Below are 23926 nucleotides of genomic sequence, written 5' to 3'. Positions count from 1 at the left end.
CTTTTGTTTATTTTTAGAGCTGCCTTCTATTTGTGGAACATGGTACTGGGTTTCCTTTTATAATACATTTATTTAAGTAGAGAGTCATTTAAAGAAAAAAAAATTAAGTAAATAATCAAACAGGTGGTACACAATAGGCCAAAGATCTTCAAAGTGGTATGTTGCATCTCAAATATGAGAAATATTATGAAATGACTATAATTTGGGACTATTGTTTGGGAAACTGATGTTCCAGTCAACACACTGCCTTCTCTCATCCACATGTGTGGTCATTGGCATATAGTTATTCAACCGCAGATGGTGAGTTCTGCGCAATTAAAGGATAAGACAGGTCCTGGGGAGATGCACACACACAAACGATCCAGTGTCTAAAAAAGGAAGATGTTCATAATAGAAGTGATATAAAAATTGAAGATTGGATTACTAGCGAGAGGTCATGAGCTGTTAGGACACGGTGATCCTTGGGACCCAGCACGGGTTCATGAAAGGCACATCTGTATAATGCCTTTCTCCCTTTGACAAGATTATTAGACCAAAGTGAATTATAGCTGATTCACTTTGCTGTACAGTAGAAACTAACACAACATTGTAAAGCAACTATACTCCAATAAAAATTAATAAAAAAAGCATATTTGGATTAATTCCTATTCTCACAATTGTTGATGAGTTAAAAGTACATATACTTGTCTAGATTCATAGAATTTTAGAGGCGTTGATAACTTAGAACACATGCTAATTCTCTCATTCTACAGATAAAGAAATCAATCCTGTTCTTCCACTTTATTATACATAATGTCTCTGAATCTGAGCATTTCAAATTGAAGAGTCCAATTTTTTTTTTTTTTTTTTTTTTTTTTGCGGTACACGGGCCTCTCACTGTTGTGGCCTCTCCCGTTGCGGAGCACAGGCTCTAGACGCGCAGGCTCAGCGGCCATGGCTCATGGGCCCAGCTGTTCTGCGGCATGTGGGATCTTCCCGGACCAGGGCACGAACCCGCGTCCCCTGCATCGGCAGGCGGAGTCTCAACCACTGTGCCACCAGGGAAGCCCCAGAGTCCAATTTTTAAAATCCATTATCATACCAAAGGTTTCCATTCTCTTGCTACTACAATTCCTTAGTTTAATTTTAATTCTTAAATTTTAATTTAAAATCTAGAATTATTCTAATTTTTGACAGGAGGCAGTCAAATGTTTTGATATATGATTTCCTATAAAAGAATAATAAGACTTCGGATTGGTTTGTTTCCGTTGGTCTCACTCATGGTGCCTAGGAATATTTTTATTTTAGCAAGTCACTAGGGAAGTGTTTGGGGAAGGATTTGCAGTGAGTTTTGAGTTTCTTCCCCGGGTTTTAATGAATCCAAGAATCTGTAGTGTTCTAAATATAGCTTAGATTATTATCTCTACATTATTTTTGTCCAAAGGGAAACATTGCTGGGTAGCAAAAACAGAATAAGAAGTCAGGAACTGGTTTTCCCATTTTCAGTCCCTCACTTTCTAGTCGAGGGCGCTGAAGTACAGCGACCCACCTTCCAGACTCGTGCTTCTGTATCTATCAAAGAACTGCGATAATGTCTAAGAGGGCGCCTCGAAAATTATAAAGAATTTGTAACCATGATACTTGTAGGAGTGGGTAGAAAATTCAGTTTCATTCATCCCTCAGGCTTACCATTGTTTCAGCTTGTCATCTTTTTCTTCTAGTTTATTTCTTAAAATGTTAGACTGTTGCAGGCAACAATGGTTATTAAGCGTATTACCGGTAAAATTTCTTCTTTTTAAAACGTAGATGTTTCATTTTCAAACATGAGCTATAATGTGTAAAGTCATAGGCTTGGATCTAGGGGTATCGTTCCGAAAAAAAGGCACATTGTGGGAAGCACATATTCCACTTGGAAGAAGCCGGGGACCTAGAGGGATGCGTAGCAATGTGCAGGTCGTGAGAACATCAAGCTAAATTAAGTGGGCATGTCTTTATTTATAGAGACGGCCTTGTGTGGTTACGATGTGTGTCTGCCGGTGGTGAGGGGAAGGCTAAGTGCCATGCTACTTGGCAGGGCTGTGGTGCAACCAGCAGTTTATAATTAGAAAGTCCCTGGAGCTCAGAACCATGGCAGTCTTCCACGAGGAACTGCATTGTCAGTGCCTTTACTCTGAGTACTTTCGCCTACCCCTTCCTTTACCCTTCCTTGATTTTTCTTTCAGGAGCCCCAAAGTGATGCCAAGATGCAGGTATCACAGGAGCAAGAAGAAAGGTGCTCGCCAAGGAGTACTGCTCGTCTGCTGAGATAAGGGTGAGGAACACGGAGCCCGAGAACATCTACATATCTTCCCCAACTCCTTCAAAAAGAAATACGGAAGATTCTCAGATGAAAATAGCTTCTCTTTGCTTTGGGGAAAAGCCAAAACCCATTAGCTAATCAATACCGTTTTACCTTAAGAACATCTGTGGGTTGTTGGATCAGAAGGCGTAACGCAAGGAGGCAACACTTTGAGACTGGAGAGTCATACTTTAAGGAACACAAACACAAAACACAGCAACGCTTTCGGACATCAGATGATGAGTGGATGCTGAGGGGAAAAGAGCCTTTTCACTGGCCAGGCAGAGCTGAACTGGAGTACACGCTTACAGGAAACAAAGGAAAGACTTGGAAGAAAGAAAAATATTTTCATGGTTTTCCCAGACAGATATTCCAGGCCAAGTGATAATGGAGACCAAGGATACTAGGTAAATGAGTTAATGTTTTAAGTTACAACACTTTGCACTGTGATTTTAAGGCTTATTGGGTTTTCCCATATGAAACATATGTTGGCAAAAACAGAGGAAAGCTCTTTAGAGGTAAAAGTGACTCAACCGTAGACACACTGGTTCTAATGGGAATTGTGCAGATAACACGTCAAGCTGTGGTTGACAATCACTCCTTACATTTCTCTATACGGTTCTGGATTTTGTTTCCTGGTGTGGCTCTTACGATGGACAGTTGACTAGATGTATCCTATTTTCTCTTCCGTAAAATGTATACATTGGTGCCTTTCACTGGCCATATGATTATTTAAAAAATATTAAATAACAACTGTGAAGTACTTGGAGTTGTATCAAATAAGCTGAGAGAAGAGAGAGAGCGAGCTCTCTGCTTTTCCTTTATAAACTATGACGATAAAAGGTAACATGTGCTCCTTTCCTCAAATTTAGTTGCTCTTTTATGAGAACATATTTTATAAGCTTCAGGGTTTATACAAAAATACAGTATCGGTGTATATTTATAATTACCCCTTAAATTTCTCTGTGCTCTTCTTTTTTCTTAAGCATATAACAAAATACTCTTTCATTGATTTTTGACGGCTGTATTCAAATAGTGTGTTCAGTAATTCAAAATTTAGGGCCACAGAGACCAGGTAGGGCTTCACATCTTGTAACCCAATGATGTCAATGAATAAAAAGATTTTTAAAATTTGCCTTTCCAAATTTGAAATATTGAAAAAACCCAACATTTGGTTTTTTTCTTTACCTTTTGAAAATTTTTATTCATTAGACAGAGGAAATAAGTGTCACTTTTTCAAAAGAACTTAAATCGGGATTCATTTTGTGACTGACTGTCATTCAAATGTGTGGTTCACACAGCTATAGAGACTACTTAATGGGTCTGACTTTTATTGACAAATTGCAATATTTGATTATTTCTAATATTATAAGAAGTCACCTGAGATTAATTTTCTCACTATTTCTGATGCTAAATCGTTTAAGCTTGAAAGAAGAACCCTCATGTAGCATCATATGTGTTATATCACAGTATTTCTTTGGAGTTTTTCTTTTTTTACCTTCTAAACTGCTTCCGTGTAGTGCCTTTCTCCATGTAGTTTTGAAAGTAGATTTTTTTTCAAGTTAAAGGTGACCTCATTTTCATTCAACTTATCAGTTGGCTGATTTGTTAGAAATACTTTCATTTATAAATTTATTTTAAATAGCAGTGATAACATAGACTCATTGATGCTGGCACTAAGTATACATTTTCAACAATCAGGATTGATTTGAAGCGTCTAACATATAGTGAAAAAAACCAACAGATTGGATGATCTTTGCAGTCACTAGGTGATAAAGTCTATTTACAGCTAGAACAAAGTGTCAACTAACTTTGAGAATATCTTTGCAGAGATTTACATCCTGTAGGCTTTGGGTACTTTAGAATTTCCGCAGAACTTATAATTTACTTAAAGTGAAAATGTCAGTGACTGGTTATAGCAACATTTATGAATACATAGAGCAGAGTATATGGGTTGACAATCAAAGCATCAACCTATAAACACACTTTTATTAAGACACTTAAAACCTGTCTTACTAAGACCAACTATGTAAAACTTGACTGTCTGGTCTTTTTGTCCCTGGGGCAAGATACTAAGTTTTAAAGCTAAGAAGGATGCAGGGTGGGCTAGATCTCTGGAGCACTGTATCCCGAGTTCTCAGGGGCATGTGTGGGCCGTGGGCCTTGCTCTGAGCCACCGCATTAACACACACAGCTTTCCCAGGGAACTGGCTTTAGGCAAGTTTTTGGGGAAAAGAAGTTAGATTATCTATGTGATAAGCAATATAAAATGTTACGCTAAGATAAAAGCAGATCTATTATTGACTATACCATCTGAACATTAAACTAAAAATTGAGTTAGTCTCCCTTGTTGAAGGCTGTTTTGGGATTGGTTCCCTTCCATTGCCTTCAGGGGGACTCTGGAGTGTCAGTATGTGACAGGGCAAAGAGCAGGTTCCAGGATATGGAGGGGTGGACGAGATTTGGGGAAACTGCCCCCTAGGATGCTAAGGAAACAGTTCTAGGTACAGAACTTGCTAAAGAGCTTGGTCCATTTGGGGTTGATTCAGGCTGGTGACAGTGTCTAAGAGATCCTGTCTTAGTGTCTCATTTGATGGGTGAGAAGACTGAAGTTATGTGACTTGTTCAAACTCATAAGGTTGGTTAAAGAAAAAATTATGCTGATACTTGTTAAGATGGTAAGAAGATTTTATTTAGGACTTGACACCGATTGCAATTGTGGAGGAGATCTGGCTTAACTCATAATACAGCAAAGACATCTAGGTAGTTATAGCCAGTGAGCCGAGAGAGGGGGCCAGTGGATGGCAAATTAATAAGAGGAGGCATCCAGGGTGGGGAACCAGCTAACCTGGCTTGACAGGATACTTGCTGAAGGCAGGCCAGGGTGACAAGGTATCCAGGCTCGCGAGGAGGACTTTGGTGAGCTGCGGGGGTTAATCAGATCTCAAGGGTGAGGAGATTCTTGCTAAACTACAGCAGGATTCTTGCTAAAACTGGGCTATGCCGTTCAAAGACAGAGCCTGAGGACAAGGCCTAGCTGAAAAGAGGGCTCAGAGGAGCCTTCTGAAGTTTGGCCAAGGGGAGAGCCCTTGTCAGGTTCAAGCCCAGCCACAACTGGGCCAGTGCTGTCTTCCTGCAGGGTCCAGCCAAGGTGTCGAGTGTCCATCAACCAGCGGATGGCAGTGCAGCCCTTTCAGTTAGGATCCTCCAGACAAACTGTTACCCATCCAAACTTGGGTCCGCTCGCCCACACGTCGTAAAGCCAGCGTACTGACCCCGCAGTTGTGGTGAAGGAAACTTGCAGCCTTTACTGCAGGCGCCAAGCAAGGAGAACAGGCAGCTCAACGCTCAAAAGACCCAAACTCCCCGATGGCTTTCAGGGAAGGCCTTTTAAAGACAGGGGGAGGGAGGGGGCTTGTGGAGGGCGTGATCAGCTCGTGGACGTGCTTCTGATTGGTTGGTGGTGAAGTGATTGGGAGTCAACATCATCAACCTTCTGGTTCCAGCTGGTCTGGGGTCTCCATGCTTGTGGGCAGCATGCAGTTAACTGGTGGGGATTTCAGTATCTGCAAAACAGCTCAAAGGACATGGCTCAGAATATCATGTGTAGCCCTGGAGGAGGAACTAAAGGTCCTTGACTTTGTTTAATGGCTAAACTATTATTATTTTGTCTTGCTTGACTGTTTTCCTTTCTTTCTGCGTTTTCTCACTTCTCTGATTAAATTTACTCTTTGGAACTCGGGGAAGGCCTAGGAGGCTATACTTTTTCTACAGACAAGAGGCAGGCAGAGGACTTGGTGGGGGTGGTCTGTTCCGGGAAGACCCCATAGAGTTCTGCTCGCTACAAAAGCTCTGTCCTTAAAGTCATTCATTCAACTAACACGTGTTGGGCATTTATTATGCCTGGTCTTTAGAATATGTAAGGGAATGAAATGGATGTAGATACCGACTTTTGTGACTTTTCCTTTCTAACAGAGGAAGACAGTACACAGTAAACATAATACATAACTAAATTATATGGTACCTCATACAATGGAACAAAAGGAACAGTGGGCAGGAAAAGGAGGTGGGAGTGCGATGGGGTGTCGTAGGAACGTGTGTCACAGTTTTAAATAGGATGCTCAGGAAAGACCTCTTGGAGATGAAATTTGAGCAAACACTTGAAGGAGGTGAGTGAATTAGTCATAAGGTATTTAGGGGAAGAATGTTCCAGACAGGGGAGCACGTGCAGATCCCGTAGGTGGGCACTGCTTGGAGGTGAGTGAATTAGTCATAAGCTATTTAGGAGAAGAATGTTCCAGACAGGGGAGCACGTGCAGATCCCGTAGGTGGGCACTGCTTGGCACGTTCCAAGAACAGGGAGGAGACTGGTGTGCTGGTGGGGAGGGACTGAGGGCCAGGGAGTCGAAGTCATGGTTGAAGAGGAAGCTGTGAAGGGGATGGAAACCCACTGCAGGGGGGTGACACGGTCTGACTTACTTTGTAAAAGGGTCCCTTTAGCTGCTGTGTGACGGGCAGGGGTAGAGGCGGGGAAACCCATTATGGTTTGCTGTCACAACCCAGGTGAGAGATGACGGCAGTTCTGGCCAGGAGGGCTGTGTGTAGGAGGCCCTTACCTGATGGCACTATGCTGGTTCATGTGTCAGTCTGTCCAGGGAGGCTGGAAGAATGTCCTGACCACCTGGCAGTGTCGGAATGTCATTTAAGATGAATGTCGACAACCTGATGAGGATCTTTCCAACAGCCATCGGTTCCCTAACTCTCCAGTACCTCCTGGGTGTCCAGCAATTCAAGTTGATTCCAACACTAACGACCCAGAGTTAGCACAGACCCCACGGTTACAGGTTCAGTCCTGCGGGATTGCCTTCACTCGAGGTGCCAGCAGGGACGGGATCCCCGGGCTACCCCCACTACAAATTCAGGGGTTCCCAGGACCCCTGCCCTCAGGTTCAGTAATTCACTAGACTGACTCAGAACCCAGAAAGCTCTTTACTTATGACTACAGTTTATTATAAAGAATACAACTCAGGAACAGCTCATGGCAGAGATGCATAGGTCAAGATTTGGGGGCAGCAGGTGTGCAGAGCTCCCGGGCCCTCTCCAGGTGCACGTCCCATCCCAGCACCTCCATGTGCTTACCAGCCTGGAAACTCCTGAAGCTTGGTGGTCGTTCCAGAGTTCCCAGCTAAGTGTCATCATGTTGGCGCGATTGATTAAATCATTGGCCGTTGGTGGTTGAAGTCGATCTCTAGTCTATCTCCCCTCCCTGGAGATCAGAACGGGTCAGAAAGTTCCTACCCTCTAATCATGTGGTTGGTTCCTGGGGTGACCAACTCCCCTCCCCACCCCCATCTGAGGCTATTAGGGGGCCCTGCCATCAGCATACAGAAAACACTCTTATCACTCAGGAAATTCCGAGAGTTTTAGGAGCTCTGTGCCAGGACCCAGAGGCAAAGACCAAATATTTATTTCCTACTATCCCATAATCGAAGTAACAAAGATTCAGATGAGAGAGAAGCTTGGCTTCTCCTCAAGCCCGTGCTGATTTTGTTTCCTAAGAAAGAGGCAGTGCTGCATGGACTTATTCCCATTCAGTATTTCAGGGCACTGGTCCTTCACCTTCTGTCCTCATAGGCTCCAAACCGGTCTTTCGTGTGTGGCCAGAGAGGGGAGGATGTTTCCCATCCTGTCCCTTCTGTGTCTTCTCTTTCCTCTCTTCCTTAGACACCTACCTCTGCATCCAAACACAACAAGACCAACTCAACAAGCACCCTCCCAGCTCCTTTAGGAGAAAACAAATTGTGTAATGGGAAGAGTATAAACTTTTGAGCCAGACATAACTTGGTTTGAATCCCGTTTACTAGTCATGGAGCCTTGAGTAAGTCACTTCTTTTCATAATATGGGGAAGATAATGCCTATAATGTTAGATCAGAGACGGTGAATGTAAGACACTTGTGTAGTCCCTGATGTGGAAAAGGGCACCATTGCTCTCATCCCTCCATCCTCCAGAAACCAGCCCTGACGGCTCACCCACAGTCCGGAGCATCTGTCATCACGCAGGCGCCCCAGGAACGGTGCTGCCACCACCATCCCAGCCTAATGAGCAGTTGCAAAGCCGTCTTTCTTGTCCTTCTTGGTGGGTGGTGGGGATTTCTGGCCAGGGGCCCAGAGCAGGGTGGAGAGTGGGCCCATGGGGCAAAGGGAAAGTGTTGGTGTATGTGGAGGGGTGCTTGGGCTTTCACCCTCCTTACCTGGAATTGACAGAAATCCTGTGCTTGCCCTTGGTACCCCTCTACCTTGTGATAAAAATTTTACCATGGGAAATTTCAGGCATCCACAGAAGTAGGGGGAACTATTGCAATGAACATCCATATAGCCAATGGGCAGATTCAGTGATGATTGAAATCCACCACATTTGTTCACGACCCTCTTTTTCTTTGCGTCGGTGTGTTAAAGCGAACCCTTAGACGTCTTATTTTTCCCTGGTCTTCGTGGCAGGGCCCTGGGTGTACAGCTGTGCCGGGGGGCACTTCTAAAACTGCAGGGTGGTCTCCGAGGAGCCCCAAGGGCTGCTCCGCTCCAGGCAGTTTCCTCTGGGGGAAGGAGGGACTCGTGTGCGGAGCCGCGGCAAGTTCGGTGCAGTCACCGGAAGGCACAGATGGGAGAAGAGGAACAGTCAGAGCCATAGAAACACATGTGTTATTTACCATTCACGGCAGTTGGAATCATTGCCCTTTACACACTGCTTAGGAAGGTCCCCTTCGCTGAAAAATCAACTATAGCTTTTTCTTCAGAATAGTAGAAAGTTAACTTATTACCCAGCATGAAACAGGATTTTAAATTATCTCATTTACTGAATCTCCTGGGAGGGGTGCTGGGGGAAGGAATCTCATAGGGAAGTGATAGCATAGCGTCAAATTGACTCGAGATGATTTTTTAAAATTAAGCAGTAGGCAAAGCCATTTATATGTGAAACTTTAATATAAATGGTTCTCATTTCTAGTCTGTTACGATTGACAGCAGTAGCCATCGACAAACAGTACAGAAACAAAACGCTGATTCTTTTCAGAGGCAAACTCAATCTGAAAGCTGCAGCACCTCCTAGACCAAGTAAGTAGGTTCTGTAGAAAAAGCCCTCAAAGAGTGAATAGGAAAATACAAAATCCCTAGAACAATCGTAGAAAATATAAAAGACAGAAAAGCTGGATAAGTGATTGCATGTGATTGTGACATCTCGCCTCTGAAGGCACAGCTAAACCATTTGACATTTTGACGTAACGTTAAAGTGCTCCCTGCTCCCCACTGCCCACAAAAGGGAAAAAAACAGAAAGGAGTTGACCGTTCTGACGTTGCAAGGAAGTGGTGGCGGAGTGCAGAGTCCCGAATGAACGGATTTCAGGCAGTATTTAATTTGTTCCTTTCACCTGCATGGAGAAAGGTGAAGGCAAATGTGTTTTTTAAAAGACAGTGATGTGCTACAAACCCGTCACACACGTTTACCATACCTTTATTTTTAACTAGGGAGGGCTTAGCTTAAAGCTTCAGTCGAGCCCCAGAAGGAGAGGAGAGAAGGTTTGCAAGGAGGACGCGTGTCTTGCAGATACCGTGTTAAGTACGGAGGAGGCAACTGATGGCTTCTCTGTCCACTGCTCACAGCCACTGAAAAAAGGCAAACACTGGGACGGCCATCTCTACGTCTGCACTTTACTAATAGTACCTCATCATATTCTTTGGATCCATAGGTCATGTTACAATAAGAGATAATTAAGAACCCTTGTTCCCTATTCTGGAACAGGAAATTTTGACCATACATTTTTAGAGTAAATACCATGAATGTTACCCAATTTACTTACAATTATTTAGTGAAGGCTGCTCAAAGGGTTAGGTTAGGATTAGCCTATTCTTTCAATTCATAGCATGGATTCTCCCTGGATTGGGTTGTCTCAACCTTCTGCGTCCACTCAGTTGACTGGTTAAGCCGTGCCTAGCTGTTGGTGCTTTTTTTTTCCCACTTTAACATCTTTAAAACAGAATGTCCAGGGAAATGTGCAAAAAAGGTACCCCGATATGAGCATGGCTGCAGGGCTCTGGGAAGATGCGCAGGAAGGAGGGCAGGACAAGGCAGGAAAGGTGAGCCTGTCTCTGAAGCCTTTGAACTTGAAGCACTGAGTGTTGTTATGCTGGGGAAAGGCTCAGTCATACTTCATTATAGATCAACTCGGTGGCAACAGGAAGGGTTAGTCGGAGGGGAAACGATTTGGGGCAGTGAGAACAGCTGGGACCCTGACCTAGTGGTCTGAGTAAAAGAGGGTAAGGGCCTGAACCAACAGGAACAGATGGAGGGAATGGATTCAAAAGGTGTTGATGAGTCGTGTCAGGATGGCCGAGCGGTCTAAGGCGCCAGACTCAAAAGGTGTTGATCAGGACTGAGCACTTGGACACAGTGGCCGACTGCATGTGTAAGGAGAGGGTTTGCAGAGAATGACCAGCATTTCTTTCTTGGAATATTTGTTTTGCATCTATAATATCTTTAGATTATTTAACCAAAAAGGGAAAATATTTAGAAAACAAGGAAGTGACCAAAGGCTTACAAGACAAATACACATATAACTTTCTTTGCTAAGGACATTATGTGTTTTCTGAACTACATTCAGTTGCCCTTAATAGTTTTCCATTGATGCATTTTTAATGTAAATTACTTAGCCATTACAGTTGTAAAGATTATGGAAATAGTGAACAATCATACGGTTTGTTTAGATTTAGATTTGGGTGAATTCTGAAAGAAAAACTGTACATTTGAATATTATTCTACCCTTTCTCTATTTAAAAATTTTGTCCCTGGTGCTTCAGAAATATTCATTTTTAGAAGCAGTCAGTAAATAGACATCTTCTTTTTCCATTTTATAACTATCTAGTTTATCCAATAAAATCCTATCAAGAGAAAATTTGAAATGGTTCGGGAAATGAGCAAAAATGTAGGATTTTAACAGATGAAGCATCTGTTCAATTGCAGTAATCATGTAAAATTCAGTCATTTTGTTTTTTTATGGATTCATTCCCAATTTTCCTTAAAAAGCTCTCTTGACCTATTTTTAACTAGCATTTCCTTTGTGTCCCCTCCAGTAGTGGTTGCCTGCCAACTACTATCATTGTTCTCCAAACAGCAAATGCATGAAGTTGTTAATAAACCCTTCCGTGTGAGAAGGCTGTAGCATGCTCCTCGTTTTATATAAAGCAAAGGGAAAAAACAGAACACTGTTTTCCACAAATTCACAGATCTGTAATTTTGTGGACACAGTTTCTATGATTCATATTTTCAAGTTACTGTGGCGCTGACTCTGCACAGAGATAAAACAATGGTCAGCTTTTGAAGTGATCATTCATTGACATTATTACTCCAAGACCAAATATTTAGACATTAGATAAATAAGAACATGTTTTTCTATTTTTAAAAATCTTTAATGAATGTAAGCAAGAAAATATTAAAAATAAAATACGACAAAATAAAAAAGATTCCATTTTTCATAAATTCATTTCTCAAATACTTCTGATCCAAAGGATGTTAGTTTAATCAAATTATGGTCTAGGGATTCTATCTGAGACGCTGCTTAACAACTAAACATAGGGGAGTGTATTTTTACACAAGTAACTCACTTGGCTATAATTAACTGAACAGAACTAGTGAATTGTGAAATCTCACCGTTTGCTGTCTATATCTCTATAGACATATAGATCTGTCTATATCTCTATTCTGTAATTCATGCTTATATATTTATCACATTTATTTACTTATTTATCTTTAATTTTTATTGAACTGTAGTTGATTTACAATGTTGTGTTAGTTTCAGATGTACAGCAAAGTGCATCAGTTATGCATATACATATATCCACCCTTTTTTAGATTCTTTTCCCATATAGGCCATTACAGAATACTGAGTCGAGTTCCCTGTGTTATACAGTATGTCCTTATTAGTTATCTATTTTATATATAGCAGTGTGTCTATGTCAATCCCAATCTCCCAGTTTATTTCTCCCCCTGCTTTTCCCCCGGTAACCATAGGTTTGTTTTCCACATCTGTGACTCTATGTCTGTCTTGTAAATAAGTTCATTTGGACCATTTTTTTAGATTCCACATATAAGTGGTATCCTATGATATTTGTCTTTGTCTGACTTTACCATATTCATTCAAAAGTGTTTTCCAGCACGTGTGTGAGGGCTTTTGTGCCGCCTACATCCAGCCAGACTATAAAATTGTCATGTGCTTGAAAACACAAGATCGTAGTTAGCTCTTAGGAGAGATTTTAGGGCACTTTTATCCCTAAAGCATGCTGACTGTGTGAGATTTTTAGAATCTCAAGCAAAGTGTTTCCCCTTTACTTCAATTCTGGGGAGCAGCATAGAATAAGGAAGTTGAATGGAAACCTGGGTTCCAGTCTTGACACTTGGCATTTGCAAGGAAATCTTAGACAAATTACTTGCCATCTCTGGGTCCTGAATCCTGGTTTATAAATGTGGTTGATAATGTCGTCTTTGTAGATTTACCTGGGAATGAAATATGACAGTGGGTGTGAAAGATTCAGCATGTGGTTGGTGATAAACGAATACAAATGAGTATTGTTCTAATCGGTGGAGTATTTTTCCTTAGAGTGAACCCCAAATCTGTCTCTGGAGCCACAGCAATTTTTATACATGAAGACCATTCTCTTATTTGAACAGTATAACATGTACCCTGGAGTCATGTTTTCCCCAGGATATAAACATCTCTATTAGCACCAATAACAACCCCATATGGGGGTATGGACAGGGTATGGGTTTGCACGGAGTGGGGTTAGATCTGGGCCCTGTGTGTGGTCTGGGGAAGTTATAACCTTTCTGAATCTCTTTTTTAAAAAAATCTGTAAAATGGAAATAAAAATGCCTCATAGGGCTTCCCTGGTGGCGCAGTGGTTGAGAGTCCGCCTGCCGATGCAGGGGACACGGGTTCGTGCCCCGGTCCGGGAAGATCCCACATGCCGCGGAGCGGCTGCGCCCGTGAGCCATGGCCGCTGAGCCTGCGCGTCCGGAGCCTGTGCTCCGCAGCGGGAGAGGCCACAACAGTGAGAGGCCCGCGTACCGCAAAAAAAAAAAAATGCCTCATAGGATTTTAGGGAAGATTAAATTAGAAGTGTTTGGTGCCCAGTAAGTGTTTCATTATGGCAGGTATTATTATTATGGGTGGTTTTGAATTTCTCACCATCCCAATGACTGTTTTAAGTGAACAGTGGTCTCTGTGATACAATCTCAGAGACGGTTAGGTGACTCACCTTCCCAAACTCTGAACCTAGTGCCCACACAGCAACAGAAATATTCTTGAGAGACAGGAATAGGCTGCACTGCCTTCCTGCTGGAAGAAGCAAGTGGGGATCAGAGGAGACTGTGCCGTGGCATCGAGAGGAATACGTCTTGTTGAGAGTTAGCCCGTGTGCATGGTCTTCTCCGAAGAAGGTTTAAAGAGACGAAAGAAAAGTAAATTCTATTTCTAAACACACACAGACACAGGGAAACGCACCTGAAGGGAATCCCAGGGCACTTTGGAGCAGGGGGGATGTGCCTGGCAGGGATGCAGATCCAGGACGGCGTGAGGGATGGAGCTGATGGGAGCTGACCTTGGGCACGCTTGGGAGCAAAGACGATGAAGGAGGAAAAGGAAGAACCAGAACTCAGTCCAGACACAGAATCAACCAGGAGGGCAGTCTCTTTCCTGACGGGAACTTGAGGCTGCCGTGCTCATCCAAGAAAACCTTTAATGGAAACACCGTGACGCTCAGGGGCTTTCCTTTATGTTAGCACTTTCCCTTTCATTTTTTTTTTTTTTTTTTTTTGGTGGTACGCGGGCCTCTCACTGTTGTGGCCTCTCCCGTTGCAGAGCACAGGCTCCGGACGCGCAGGCTAAGCGGCCATGGCTCATGGGCCCAGCCGCTCCGCGGCATGTGGGATCTTCCCGGACTGGGGCACGAACCCGCGTCCCCTGCATCGGCAGGCGGACTCTCAACTGCTGCGCCACCAGGGAAGCCCTGTCACACATTTTTATTGTATGAATAAATGCGACCCTCCCAGGTCAGCGACAGCCCTTTTCACCTCACCGTAACCCTGAGGAAGGGTCGTACAGGTGAGGAAGTGAGCTCGGAGCGGTGACATCCCTCCCATGGAAAGGTGTGAGAGCGGGGCTGCAGGGGGGGTTGGGTCTGACCATCAGTTCACCTCCACACAAGGGGTGGAGGATGGAGACAGGTGGAAAGTGAAGAAAAGAAACTTGTGTAAATAAAGGATAAAACAGAAGGAACATTATTAACTTCCTAAAAGAAAAGCACAATATCGATAGCTGGAAGAAACAGAAAAAAGGAAGAAGTGTATTAGAGTGTATTATGGTATTCGTTGCTCATACCATTTCCGTTTTTTATGTTCAATTTAATCAGTTTTATGATGGAGTGTTTTATAGGTTTATGTCGTAAGTTTCCTACCATTGTGTCTAGGGCCGAGACTCCATTAAAACACTCTAATTATTAACATGCAGTACATTTATTTTAATGAACATACTGCTATAGTTAGCTCACTCTATCTCCGTATTTTCTATAAAGCATTCCAAGAGGATGTTTAATCAAGGTCGTCATAATGGAAGAGGAATTCAGAAACCATATGTGGTTTTATTATTCCCTGAAATGGCTAATATGGCTCAAGATGTGTCACCTTTACAAACTCTGAGGGCCTGAGTCACTGTTTTCCTTTCTAATGCAAAGTTCTTTCGTGTTACCCCATTGCTGTGTATAACCATGACTACACTTAAGGCCCTTCCTGGTTAATTTCGCTTTGGCAAAGCTATCTTTGAATCATCTAGGATTTTTGGCAACCAAACAACTACCTCGCATTCACATTAACAATAGATTCAAAAGCATCATGTAAAGTCTATACAATCCTATTTTCTCAAAACTTTTACAGCAGTTTAGGGAATTCGTAGTCCCTCTTTGGAAGGAGGAAAGGGAGGAATGTTCATTCAGAAACGTGACATCATTTTCCAAAGCATGTTTAATGGAACTAAAAATAAAAGTTAAGGCACCGTCTCGTCTATCTCCATTTTCCTTCCTGTGTAGAAGGGAAGAATAAGTGAGAATCTGAGATGATCATTCAGGCTTCCTGGGCCACCCTGACTCCCATCCTGAATGGGGTTTAAAGAGCCTTGCTGGATTTCTTTCACCTGTTGGCTAGAAACCAGATGCTCCAGTGGATTCTCATTCATTATGTGAAAATGCTGAGTCTAGAACCTCACCTTCAAGTTAAATGGATAATACTTTTAAAAAAAAAAAAAAGAAGATGGGAAAAGCTAGCATCTAGGAGCTATGTTAAAAATGAGCATCTTTATAAAATAAATAAGCCATGGGGATTTAAGGTACAGCATGGTGAGTACAGTTAATAATACTGTATTGTATATTTGAAAGTTGCTAAGAGTAGATCTTAAAAGTTCTCATCACAAGAAAAAAATTGTAACTGTGTGTAGTGATAGATGTTAACTAGACTTATTGCGGTGATCATTTTGCAATATATACAAAGAGCCGATCATTATGTTGTACACCTGAAACTAATATTACATGTCACTTACACCTCAGAGAAACAAACAGAGGCATGGACTAAAATCTAATGCCTCCATTAAACAAAATTAATTTTGCTTAAATGCCAAAAAACAAAAACGAATATTAACATATTCTGTGCTAACTCCAGTTATTTTTCTTACCTGCATCAGATTGATTTATTTTCTGTCTCCTTTCATCAAATATTTTGTAGTTACTAACATCAGATAAACATGGAGATAGAAAGATGAGTAAGACAATATTTCATAACTCAAGTCACCAAAGATGATCTTATGAGGAAGGCGGACTTGCGATGATTTAGAATAATTTCACTGAGGAATATGCAGGATGCCATGGGAGCATGTAGCAAAGAAGCCCTATCCTGTTTGAGATCATACATGTTGGTGACATGACTGCATAGATTCAGTTTTCCGAAGACAGTTTTTTTCCCTGTAGTTGGTTGATTCTTATTTGATCACATGAGTTTGGATGGCCAAGATGAACAGGCTTAGTAATCATTTCAACGGTGAATAAATAACTAAAATAGATTTTAGCTCTTTAGCACTTTTCATACATAGATATTGGAGAGGGAAGCATACATTTCCTCCACTTGGAATGTTAAGTAGATAACTGGTTGGGGCTAACAATGGCATCTTAGTGAAGTACACAGGTTTTCTTTTAGAGCAACATAGAGGGATCCAGAGGAGAGAGACAGAGAGAGTAGCAGAATAGAGAGAAAGAAGTTTGTACCATACCAAGTCTAATTTGAGATAAACTCATGATTGTTCCATTTTCCTTGTACACTGAGCTGAGCCTCAGTTACTTTCAATCACAAGAGTTCTAGCTGATACAACATTAGGACATTATCATTAGCTAAATTCCAGACTTTATTTGTAATCACTAGTTATCCACTAGTATCATTTTCCATTCCAGGACCAATCCAGGATACCATACTATATTTACTGAGCTTTTAAAGAACACTATAAAATATGTCAAAAGCATTCAGGGATAAGATATCATAGTCAAATCATTATTATTAACCCTGCCCTTATCCAAGCTCTCAGGTTCCTTTTAATCACGGCAATATGAGATTTCAGTGCCAAATTCTTTGATGTTCTTTGTCAAAGTTATAAGCAAATATATACAATTACAAATAAAATCAAAGTTATTTCAAAAAAAAAAAAAAGTTAAGGCACCGTGTCTCCATTGGCACAAAGAGAAGGGAAGTTCTGTCACTTGTCTGGCTTGTTGTATTGAACGTGGCTTGCCAGATAAGCTCTGCCTCACTGGTTGAAGCCCAGATCCTCCGTGCAAAGGATCACTGTGCGTAAGGCTTTGATGGTGGAGTTGTGGGTTCCATGGGGGAAGTCATCTAGAAGGTGAGCACCAGGCTTCCCAGCGAAGGATACTTGGGGTGCATCTGAAGGAGGAGTGGACATCGGGGAAGGAAGGGGAATACAGGCAGAGACCACGTGAGAGAGCTGGGGAGTTAATTTCAGGAGGCTGTAGCAGAGCCCAGAAGGGTAGGTGGGAGGGGTGGGGGAGAGTAAATTGGGGCGAGGGCGGGGAGTGAGAGATGAGCGTGACAAAGTAGAACTTGAATGTCCTTCTAAGGAGTTTGTATTTCATTCTGTTCCTGTATGTATCTGAGGGCAAAGATGTCAGTTCCGAATATTCTGGAAAAAGACTCAGAGCATCTTAAGAAGACGGTTAAATAGACAAACCACTGGACTCACCAGAAAAGTCAAAGTAGCCACATTCACAAATGTTTGTGCCCAGAGGGACTCTACACACTGTGGTACAGGGAATGCCTTTGCCTCCGCATCAACTACAATGTTATTATTTTTAGATATAATTCACATACCATAAAATGCACCTTTTAAAGGGTCCAACTCAGTGTTTTTAGGATATTCACCGGCAGTGGAGGCTGTGGCAGGCAGAGGGCAGGTGCTGGATGCCCCAGGAAAGCATGGAGACAAAACGAGTGGAAACCAGCAAGTCTGACTCAGGACGGTGGACTTCCCATGCTCCTTCAAGGTCAGGCGATCTGACGGAAAGCAGGAACGGGGGGAGGTTTATCAAACACAGAGGCTCAGTAACACAGGGGTAAGGAAGAGAAAGGTGACCGCAATCACCTGCCAGGCCCACAGGGCTCAGGTCCACCCAGCCAAGTAGGAACAGACCACCCTCTTTCCTTTCCTGTCTCCGGGCTTTGGCCTGTGTGGGCTCAATCGCAGCTGACTACTTGGGGGAACAAGGAGAGAAGAGAACCGCCCCCACCCCCACCCCTTCCCTCTAGAAAGGCTCTGACCACCCGCCTTAGTGTGGGGTGGTGATGGCTTCAGTGAGGAGAAAACTGACCTTCGAATGAGGATTGAAGGTTGAATTTTTACGTAATGATTTTGGCTGAACTTCTTCCAATCATAGAATTGAAATAACTTAAAGTGACCTCAGGGCTGCCATTATATTAGAGTGAGCAAAAAAGTCATAGGATCTGCCCAAATTCCCATCCCAAGGCCAAGAAAGATTACTTGCACGCAATATCACCCCTCCCCCATCCTTCAGAAAAATGTACCTTGGTATGTTACTACACGGCATCTTCTAAAATCTTATCAGTTGCACTGTTTTCTAAGATTTCTGCAGATTATTTGAACATAATTTTGCCATGTAGATTAGAGCAATGCTGCGGGCTGATCCAGTGATCACTCACAAATCCCTACGATCTTGCTGGAACCTACTATGGAGGCTTGAAGAGCTAAATAAACCTGTGGAAACTCCATATCCAGAAAGTTCCAAAAAGCAAAACGTGAATTTGCCAGGAGCCGGCAACTGCTTACAGAGCATGTACATTGTAGTAGGTATTATACGTAACCTGTAGGTGATGCAAAGTACGCAGATGTGTGTAGGTTATATGCAGATATTATGGCGTTTTATATAAGGGATTTGAGCATCTAAGGATTTTGGAAACCACGGGGGTCGTGGAACCAATCCCCCCTCCCTCCTGCTCCTTATACCGAGAGACAACTGTGTCCACTTTCCTTCCTTCCTGGCGGCTATGAGGTGGCCACGTGATAAAGTTCTGGCTAATGAGAGAGAAATAGAAGTCTGCTGGGAAAATTCTTCTTTTCCCATAAAACAGGATGGGTGTCTTCCCTCTTCCTTCTTCCTACACTGAATATGCACATATTGGAGCTGTATTAGCCATTTTATGAGAAGGAGAGAAGGTCCCCACGTCACTGGGGTGCTGGTCCTGACACTGCAGAAGAGCAGTCTTCCTCTGCACGTGAGAGAAAAACAAACCCTTATCAGTTTAGCTACTGCTAGTCAGGTAGTCAGTTACTTGCAGCCAAAAGCATTTTGAATAGAAGTAAAAACCAAAATAAAACCTTATTGACTGATCTTAGGAGTGGAGTGAATATCCACCTATATGCAGTCATTCATTTAACCCCAAACGCCTGAGTAACATTTGTTGAATAATTCTGTGCGCTGGCCCTTAAGATTCAAGGAAAAATGCATTGCGATGAATAGAAATGAAATATGATTAATAAAAATGTGATCAGCGCTATAGCACCAATGTGAATGTACAATGTTCAGATTATACAGAAGGAAGCAGCCTGGAAGGGTTGAGGAAAGCTTTGAGAAGTGGTGATTCTGGGACTATGACTTAGGGACTTCTCAGATGGAGAGGGGTGGGTAGAGGATGCAGGCAGGTGGGACAACGCAGGTGGAGCCCACGAGGAGAGCCAGGCAAAGTGAAGTGACTGCATTTTATAAATATTGTAGTTTAACACTGAACAGTGCTGGGGCTTTGGAGTTGCACGACCTAGGTTCAAATTCTCGCTCTCCCATGATCTGTAAGTAAGATATTTAGTTTCATTTTCCTTACCTGACAGTTGAGGTTTTTATGTACTTCATGGCATAGTTGGAAAGATCAAATGAGCTGAATCACAGAAGGTTTTTAGTAGGTGCCTGGCACGTAGTGAGTATTCCATGAATGTTACATATTAGTATCAGCTGGTCTCGGACACAGGCTATAATATGGTTGGCAGGGTGGCCTGAGAAGACTCTGAGAAGGTTGATTGGTGCTCAGCTGTGATGAGCCTTGTATGCCACGCTGAATAGCTTGACCCTGGATCCTACAAATTCTTGTAGGCTTTGGAGCAAAGAACTAAGTCAACAATGGCCTCCCTGGTGTCAGGTCCTATGGGCACTTCAGCTACTTGGCATTGCTGACGCCCTTTTTGAAGATTTTTACTTAATCTCACGGATACAATTTTTCCTTTGGTTTTGTTCCTAGTTTAAGTCTTGTCTCCTTAAGTCACCCTCAGTTCTGCTGCCTGAGGAATCTTTGTAAAATGTAGCTATGATCGCCTAACCTGATTAAAATCTGAAAGGGGTTCCCCATCCCCTCCAGTCACTCCATATGTGGCATAGAGACTTCATGACCGCGTGGTCATATTTTTTATGCCCCAGCACGAATTTTGCTCTCTGACCTTTTCGTAGGGAACTATTAGAAGTTCCTCAGCTTTATTGCTATTTTTGACTCCATGATTTGCAGGTGCTGTTTTCTCTCCCTTAGAGATCTTTTTCCTCTCCCTGTTTCGTTTATGGTTTGACTTATTCTTAAGGACTTCACTGAATGGCATGCCCGCAATGTCCTCATCTTTTTATTTCCAAGCTAAACAGCCTTGTGCTGACTCATGAAACAAAGGAATAATGATTTGTTATACTTTTGTCTTTGTGTAAGTGGAGAACATTTTCCAGAAGGGGCTAATTAATTGTTTCCCTCTGATCAAAGATATGCTATCAGGCGCATACCAGTTTGTGAAATCACAAAGCATTGTTTCAGGGGAAGTTAACCTGAGCCTGGAGCTATGCTTCTAAACTGCAGTGTGAGATTGCAAATGGACCAGAATAAAAATTTAAGAGTTTTTGCCCTGGATTGGACTGGCATTTTGATGATTACCCTGGATAGGATTTTCAGTTACTAAAACGTGTCCATATTAGGGACTGGAAGATTTTCATCATCTAAGAGTGATGGGGAAGCTGGGGCCCATGCAATGCCAGATTACGTCATCCAGGGAAAGAGAGAGAAAGCACCAGGGCAAGTTAAAACAGGGGTCATGAGAAGGAATAACATTGTTCTCTGCGTCCTGCTGACTCCAGCTTGTCCAATAAAACAGCTTCATTTGCCCGTCTCTATAACTGAAACAGGCTCAGAGGGTGGTCCCATGACCCCCTCCTATCTTACTGATTTGGACTCGTTCTAAAAGAAAGGACTAAAGCTTAGGCTTCTTGCTGTTCTGCATTTGATAATAGGTTCCTACAGAATGAATATAAGGCTCAGCTCAACACTTCTTAGAATACATTTTGCAGATTTCCTTCTTATCATACGTAATGGTGACGTTTCATGAACAGATATTCAACAGTTACGAAGTCTGTGCACTTTTGAAAAATTAAAATACCCATACTTATTAAAAATTAAACTACCATACTTATTCATCGGGTTAAGTAGCCTAAGATATTTCTTCTCAATGGAAAGTTAGGCAGTTAATAGAAATGAGATTTACACAGTGATAAAAACATTGAAAACTATGTGTTCATGGTATAATTACCATCATATTAAAAACCCTTAAATTTACGGCCATGTATAAAATTGTTGTTTGTATTAAGGTTGGTGTTAGAATTATGAATAATGTTTGAGTTTACACTTTTCTGTATTTTCCAGATATTTATTCATTCCTTCTTTTCCCTCTCTCCCTCTTTTCCTCCCTCCCTCCCTCAGTCCTTCCTTCCTTTCTTTGTATATATTTACTGAGCACCTATTCTGTGTTAGGACCTTTTCCAGGCCCCGGGAAGCCACCAGTAGCAGGAGACACTAATTCCAAATCTGAGTTTGTGTTGGGTTGGGCATGGATCAGACAGAGAACTGGAAGAGGGGGAAGAATTAGGCAGCGACACCAAGTGCAGGTGAAAGAGGAGGGGAGTGTGAGCTGCACCAGTTCTCTGCCCCCTTTGTAAGTTCTCTTTGGATAAGCTCATCTTCCTGTGTTTCACCCAGGCCTCTGCTGTCACTTCTTAGGAAGAAGTTCTGCGACCATCCGAGTGCCTTTCCTGTCCCATCTTGCACTGCCCCGACGCCCTCCCCTCACTTAAACAGAACTGGCTGACCTCATAGCGTGGATTTATGTATCATTTGTCCACTTGTTTATTATTGTCTTCGTCCTCAAAATGTAAGCATGAGATGGGGACTCTGTTTTGTTCATTGCTGTATTCCTGCAGTTTAGGAGTGTGTGCCTCTAGAACGCAGGAGAGGTTTAACAAACGTCAACAGAGTGATTAAAAGAGTGATTCCCTAATCTATATCCTTAGCTTTGACACCTCGCCTGAGTTCCAGATTTGCATTCCCCGTGCTGACCAACCCTTTAAAGGATATCCTGAGTGTACTTTGAACTCCAGGTGTTCAAAGCTTTTTGTGATCAGCCTCCTTCCCCAGCCAAATCTGCTTCACTTCTTGTGAAATCCTCTCCCTTCAGATCATTTCTTTGTCTCTCGAGTCTTCACTGTGCACCTTTGTTCCTTTGCCACTACACCCTGTTTGCCTGGCTCCTTAAGGAAATCAGAGATCTGAGGGTTATCAAAGGATTGAGGTGTGAAAGATTTGTCCTGGCGCTTTAGCAGAGGGCTGAGCGCTCACAGTCTTTCCACTTGTTGATATTCTAATGCACTTGCTTGCATGGCCTCGTCTGATTGAAGAAGTGAACGTGAACGTTCATCCGTTAGGGTTTTCTGGCCTGATCTTTATACTGAATTTGCACGTTCTCCTGTAATTGACTGAACGTGCTTACTTGTTCCAAGTAGGGAAAAACCTGCATGACTTACAGCAACTTCACTTTTAAATACGGTTGGAAGGAAGGGATGGACCAGCTGTAAGGGTGCTTTGTATCTTTATTACTGATAGTGAGTTCTGAGTAATATTTTCTGTGGAGGAGGGGGTACAATTGGAAAACAGTATTTAATACCATTTTTGGGGTCAACACTAAAATTTAATTCTATTAAGGTATTTAAACAAGAAGCACACAAGTTTACCTGTTCACGACAGAGCCTTTGAGTTGCCTGAGTAGACGTTGCCTTTTTTTTTTTGCAATGTGTCTCTTCCACACCTACGAGAGACTTAGCCGGAAGAAAGGACTGACAGGTTCTGAAGCGTCAACAAGCCACATACACTTTCAAATTACAAGGCAACGTTAGTCACTCTGGGGCGATTCCATCAACTCTGAGACTCGTGCTTCTGATTTCAAGGAGCTTGCAGGTGTGATGGGAAACGGGCCACAACAACGGAAGACAATATTGCCAAAATAAGTTGCATATGTTTTAACGCGTCATAGGATACGCTCGCGTGCATTCTCATCTATCACTTTCCTGCTGGCAGTCCTTACTCCATCAGGAAACCGAATCATCGATCCTCCTTTTGTACCTTAAAAACAAAGAGGAAACGAATCCGCGGGGACACTTTTCTGCGGCCGCCTCGTTCCCCGCTGATGCCCGAGAGGCCACCGCCAACCTCCTTTGGAGATGTTTCCAGAGACTCAAATCACTACGGTTGAAGGAGACGTAGGCCCTGCAGGTCTAGTTCTGCATGTCCTGGCACTTCTGAACTCGGTCAAGGAAAACACAAGTCTTCTGTAAACCTGCGTCCCGCGTTTCCAGCGAAGTGTTGCTGGCGGTCCCTGCCTGGCATTGTCGCAGACGGAGGGATGGCGGGCGTGGGCGGGGCGTGAGGGAGGGGTGGGGCCAGGCAGCTTCTCAACTACAGATCCGGGTGGGGTGGAGCCTGTAGGCGTGTCGAGTCCTGATGGGCGGGGCGGGGCCTGTGGGGGGGCGGGGCCTGGTGGGTCTAGGGTCTCCTCAAGGAAAGGTGAGGGAGACGCAGGGCTTGACGGGAGGGGCATCTCCTCCGGAACGGTCCATGGGGGCGGGGCCTTCGGATGGGCGGGGCCCGGGGC

General features: G+C 43.0%; 1 protein-coding gene and 1 long non-coding RNA gene across 3 annotated transcripts in view; one reads left to right on the top strand and one right to left on the bottom strand.

Annotated features, from left to right (window-relative positions):
• SACS (sacsin molecular chaperone) overlaps window positions 1-23926 on the top strand; it is a 76116-nt gene that overhangs the window by 12965 nt on the left and 39225 nt on the right. For both annotated transcript variants that reach the window (XM_033843541.2, XM_033843539.2), the window contains exon 2: window positions 2202-2724. In XM_033843541.2, the coding sequence (XP_033699432.1) occupies window positions 2705-2724 (20 nt within the window). In that variant the 5' untranslated portion in view covers window positions 2202-2704. The remainder of the gene's footprint in view (window positions 1-2201; window positions 2725-23926) is intronic.
• LOC117308820 (uncharacterized) lies at window positions 7185-23683 on the bottom strand. The gene is made up of 3 exons (XR_004523050.2): window positions 23010-23683; window positions 17785-17967; window positions 7185-12861 (listed from the first exon to the last, which is right to left on the bottom strand). It is a non-coding gene; the product is annotated as an uncharacterized lncRNA (long non-coding RNA).

This window comes from Tursiops truncatus, chromosome 18 (assembly GCF_011762595.2).
Source record: "Tursiops truncatus isolate mTurTru1 chromosome 18, mTurTru1.mat.Y, whole genome shotgun sequence".
Classification (NCBI taxonomy): domain Eukaryota; kingdom Metazoa; phylum Chordata; class Mammalia; order Artiodactyla; family Delphinidae; genus Tursiops; species Tursiops truncatus.
The sequence above is the reverse complement of the archived record's forward strand: the minus strand, read 5'-3'. Positions and strand labels throughout refer to the sequence as shown.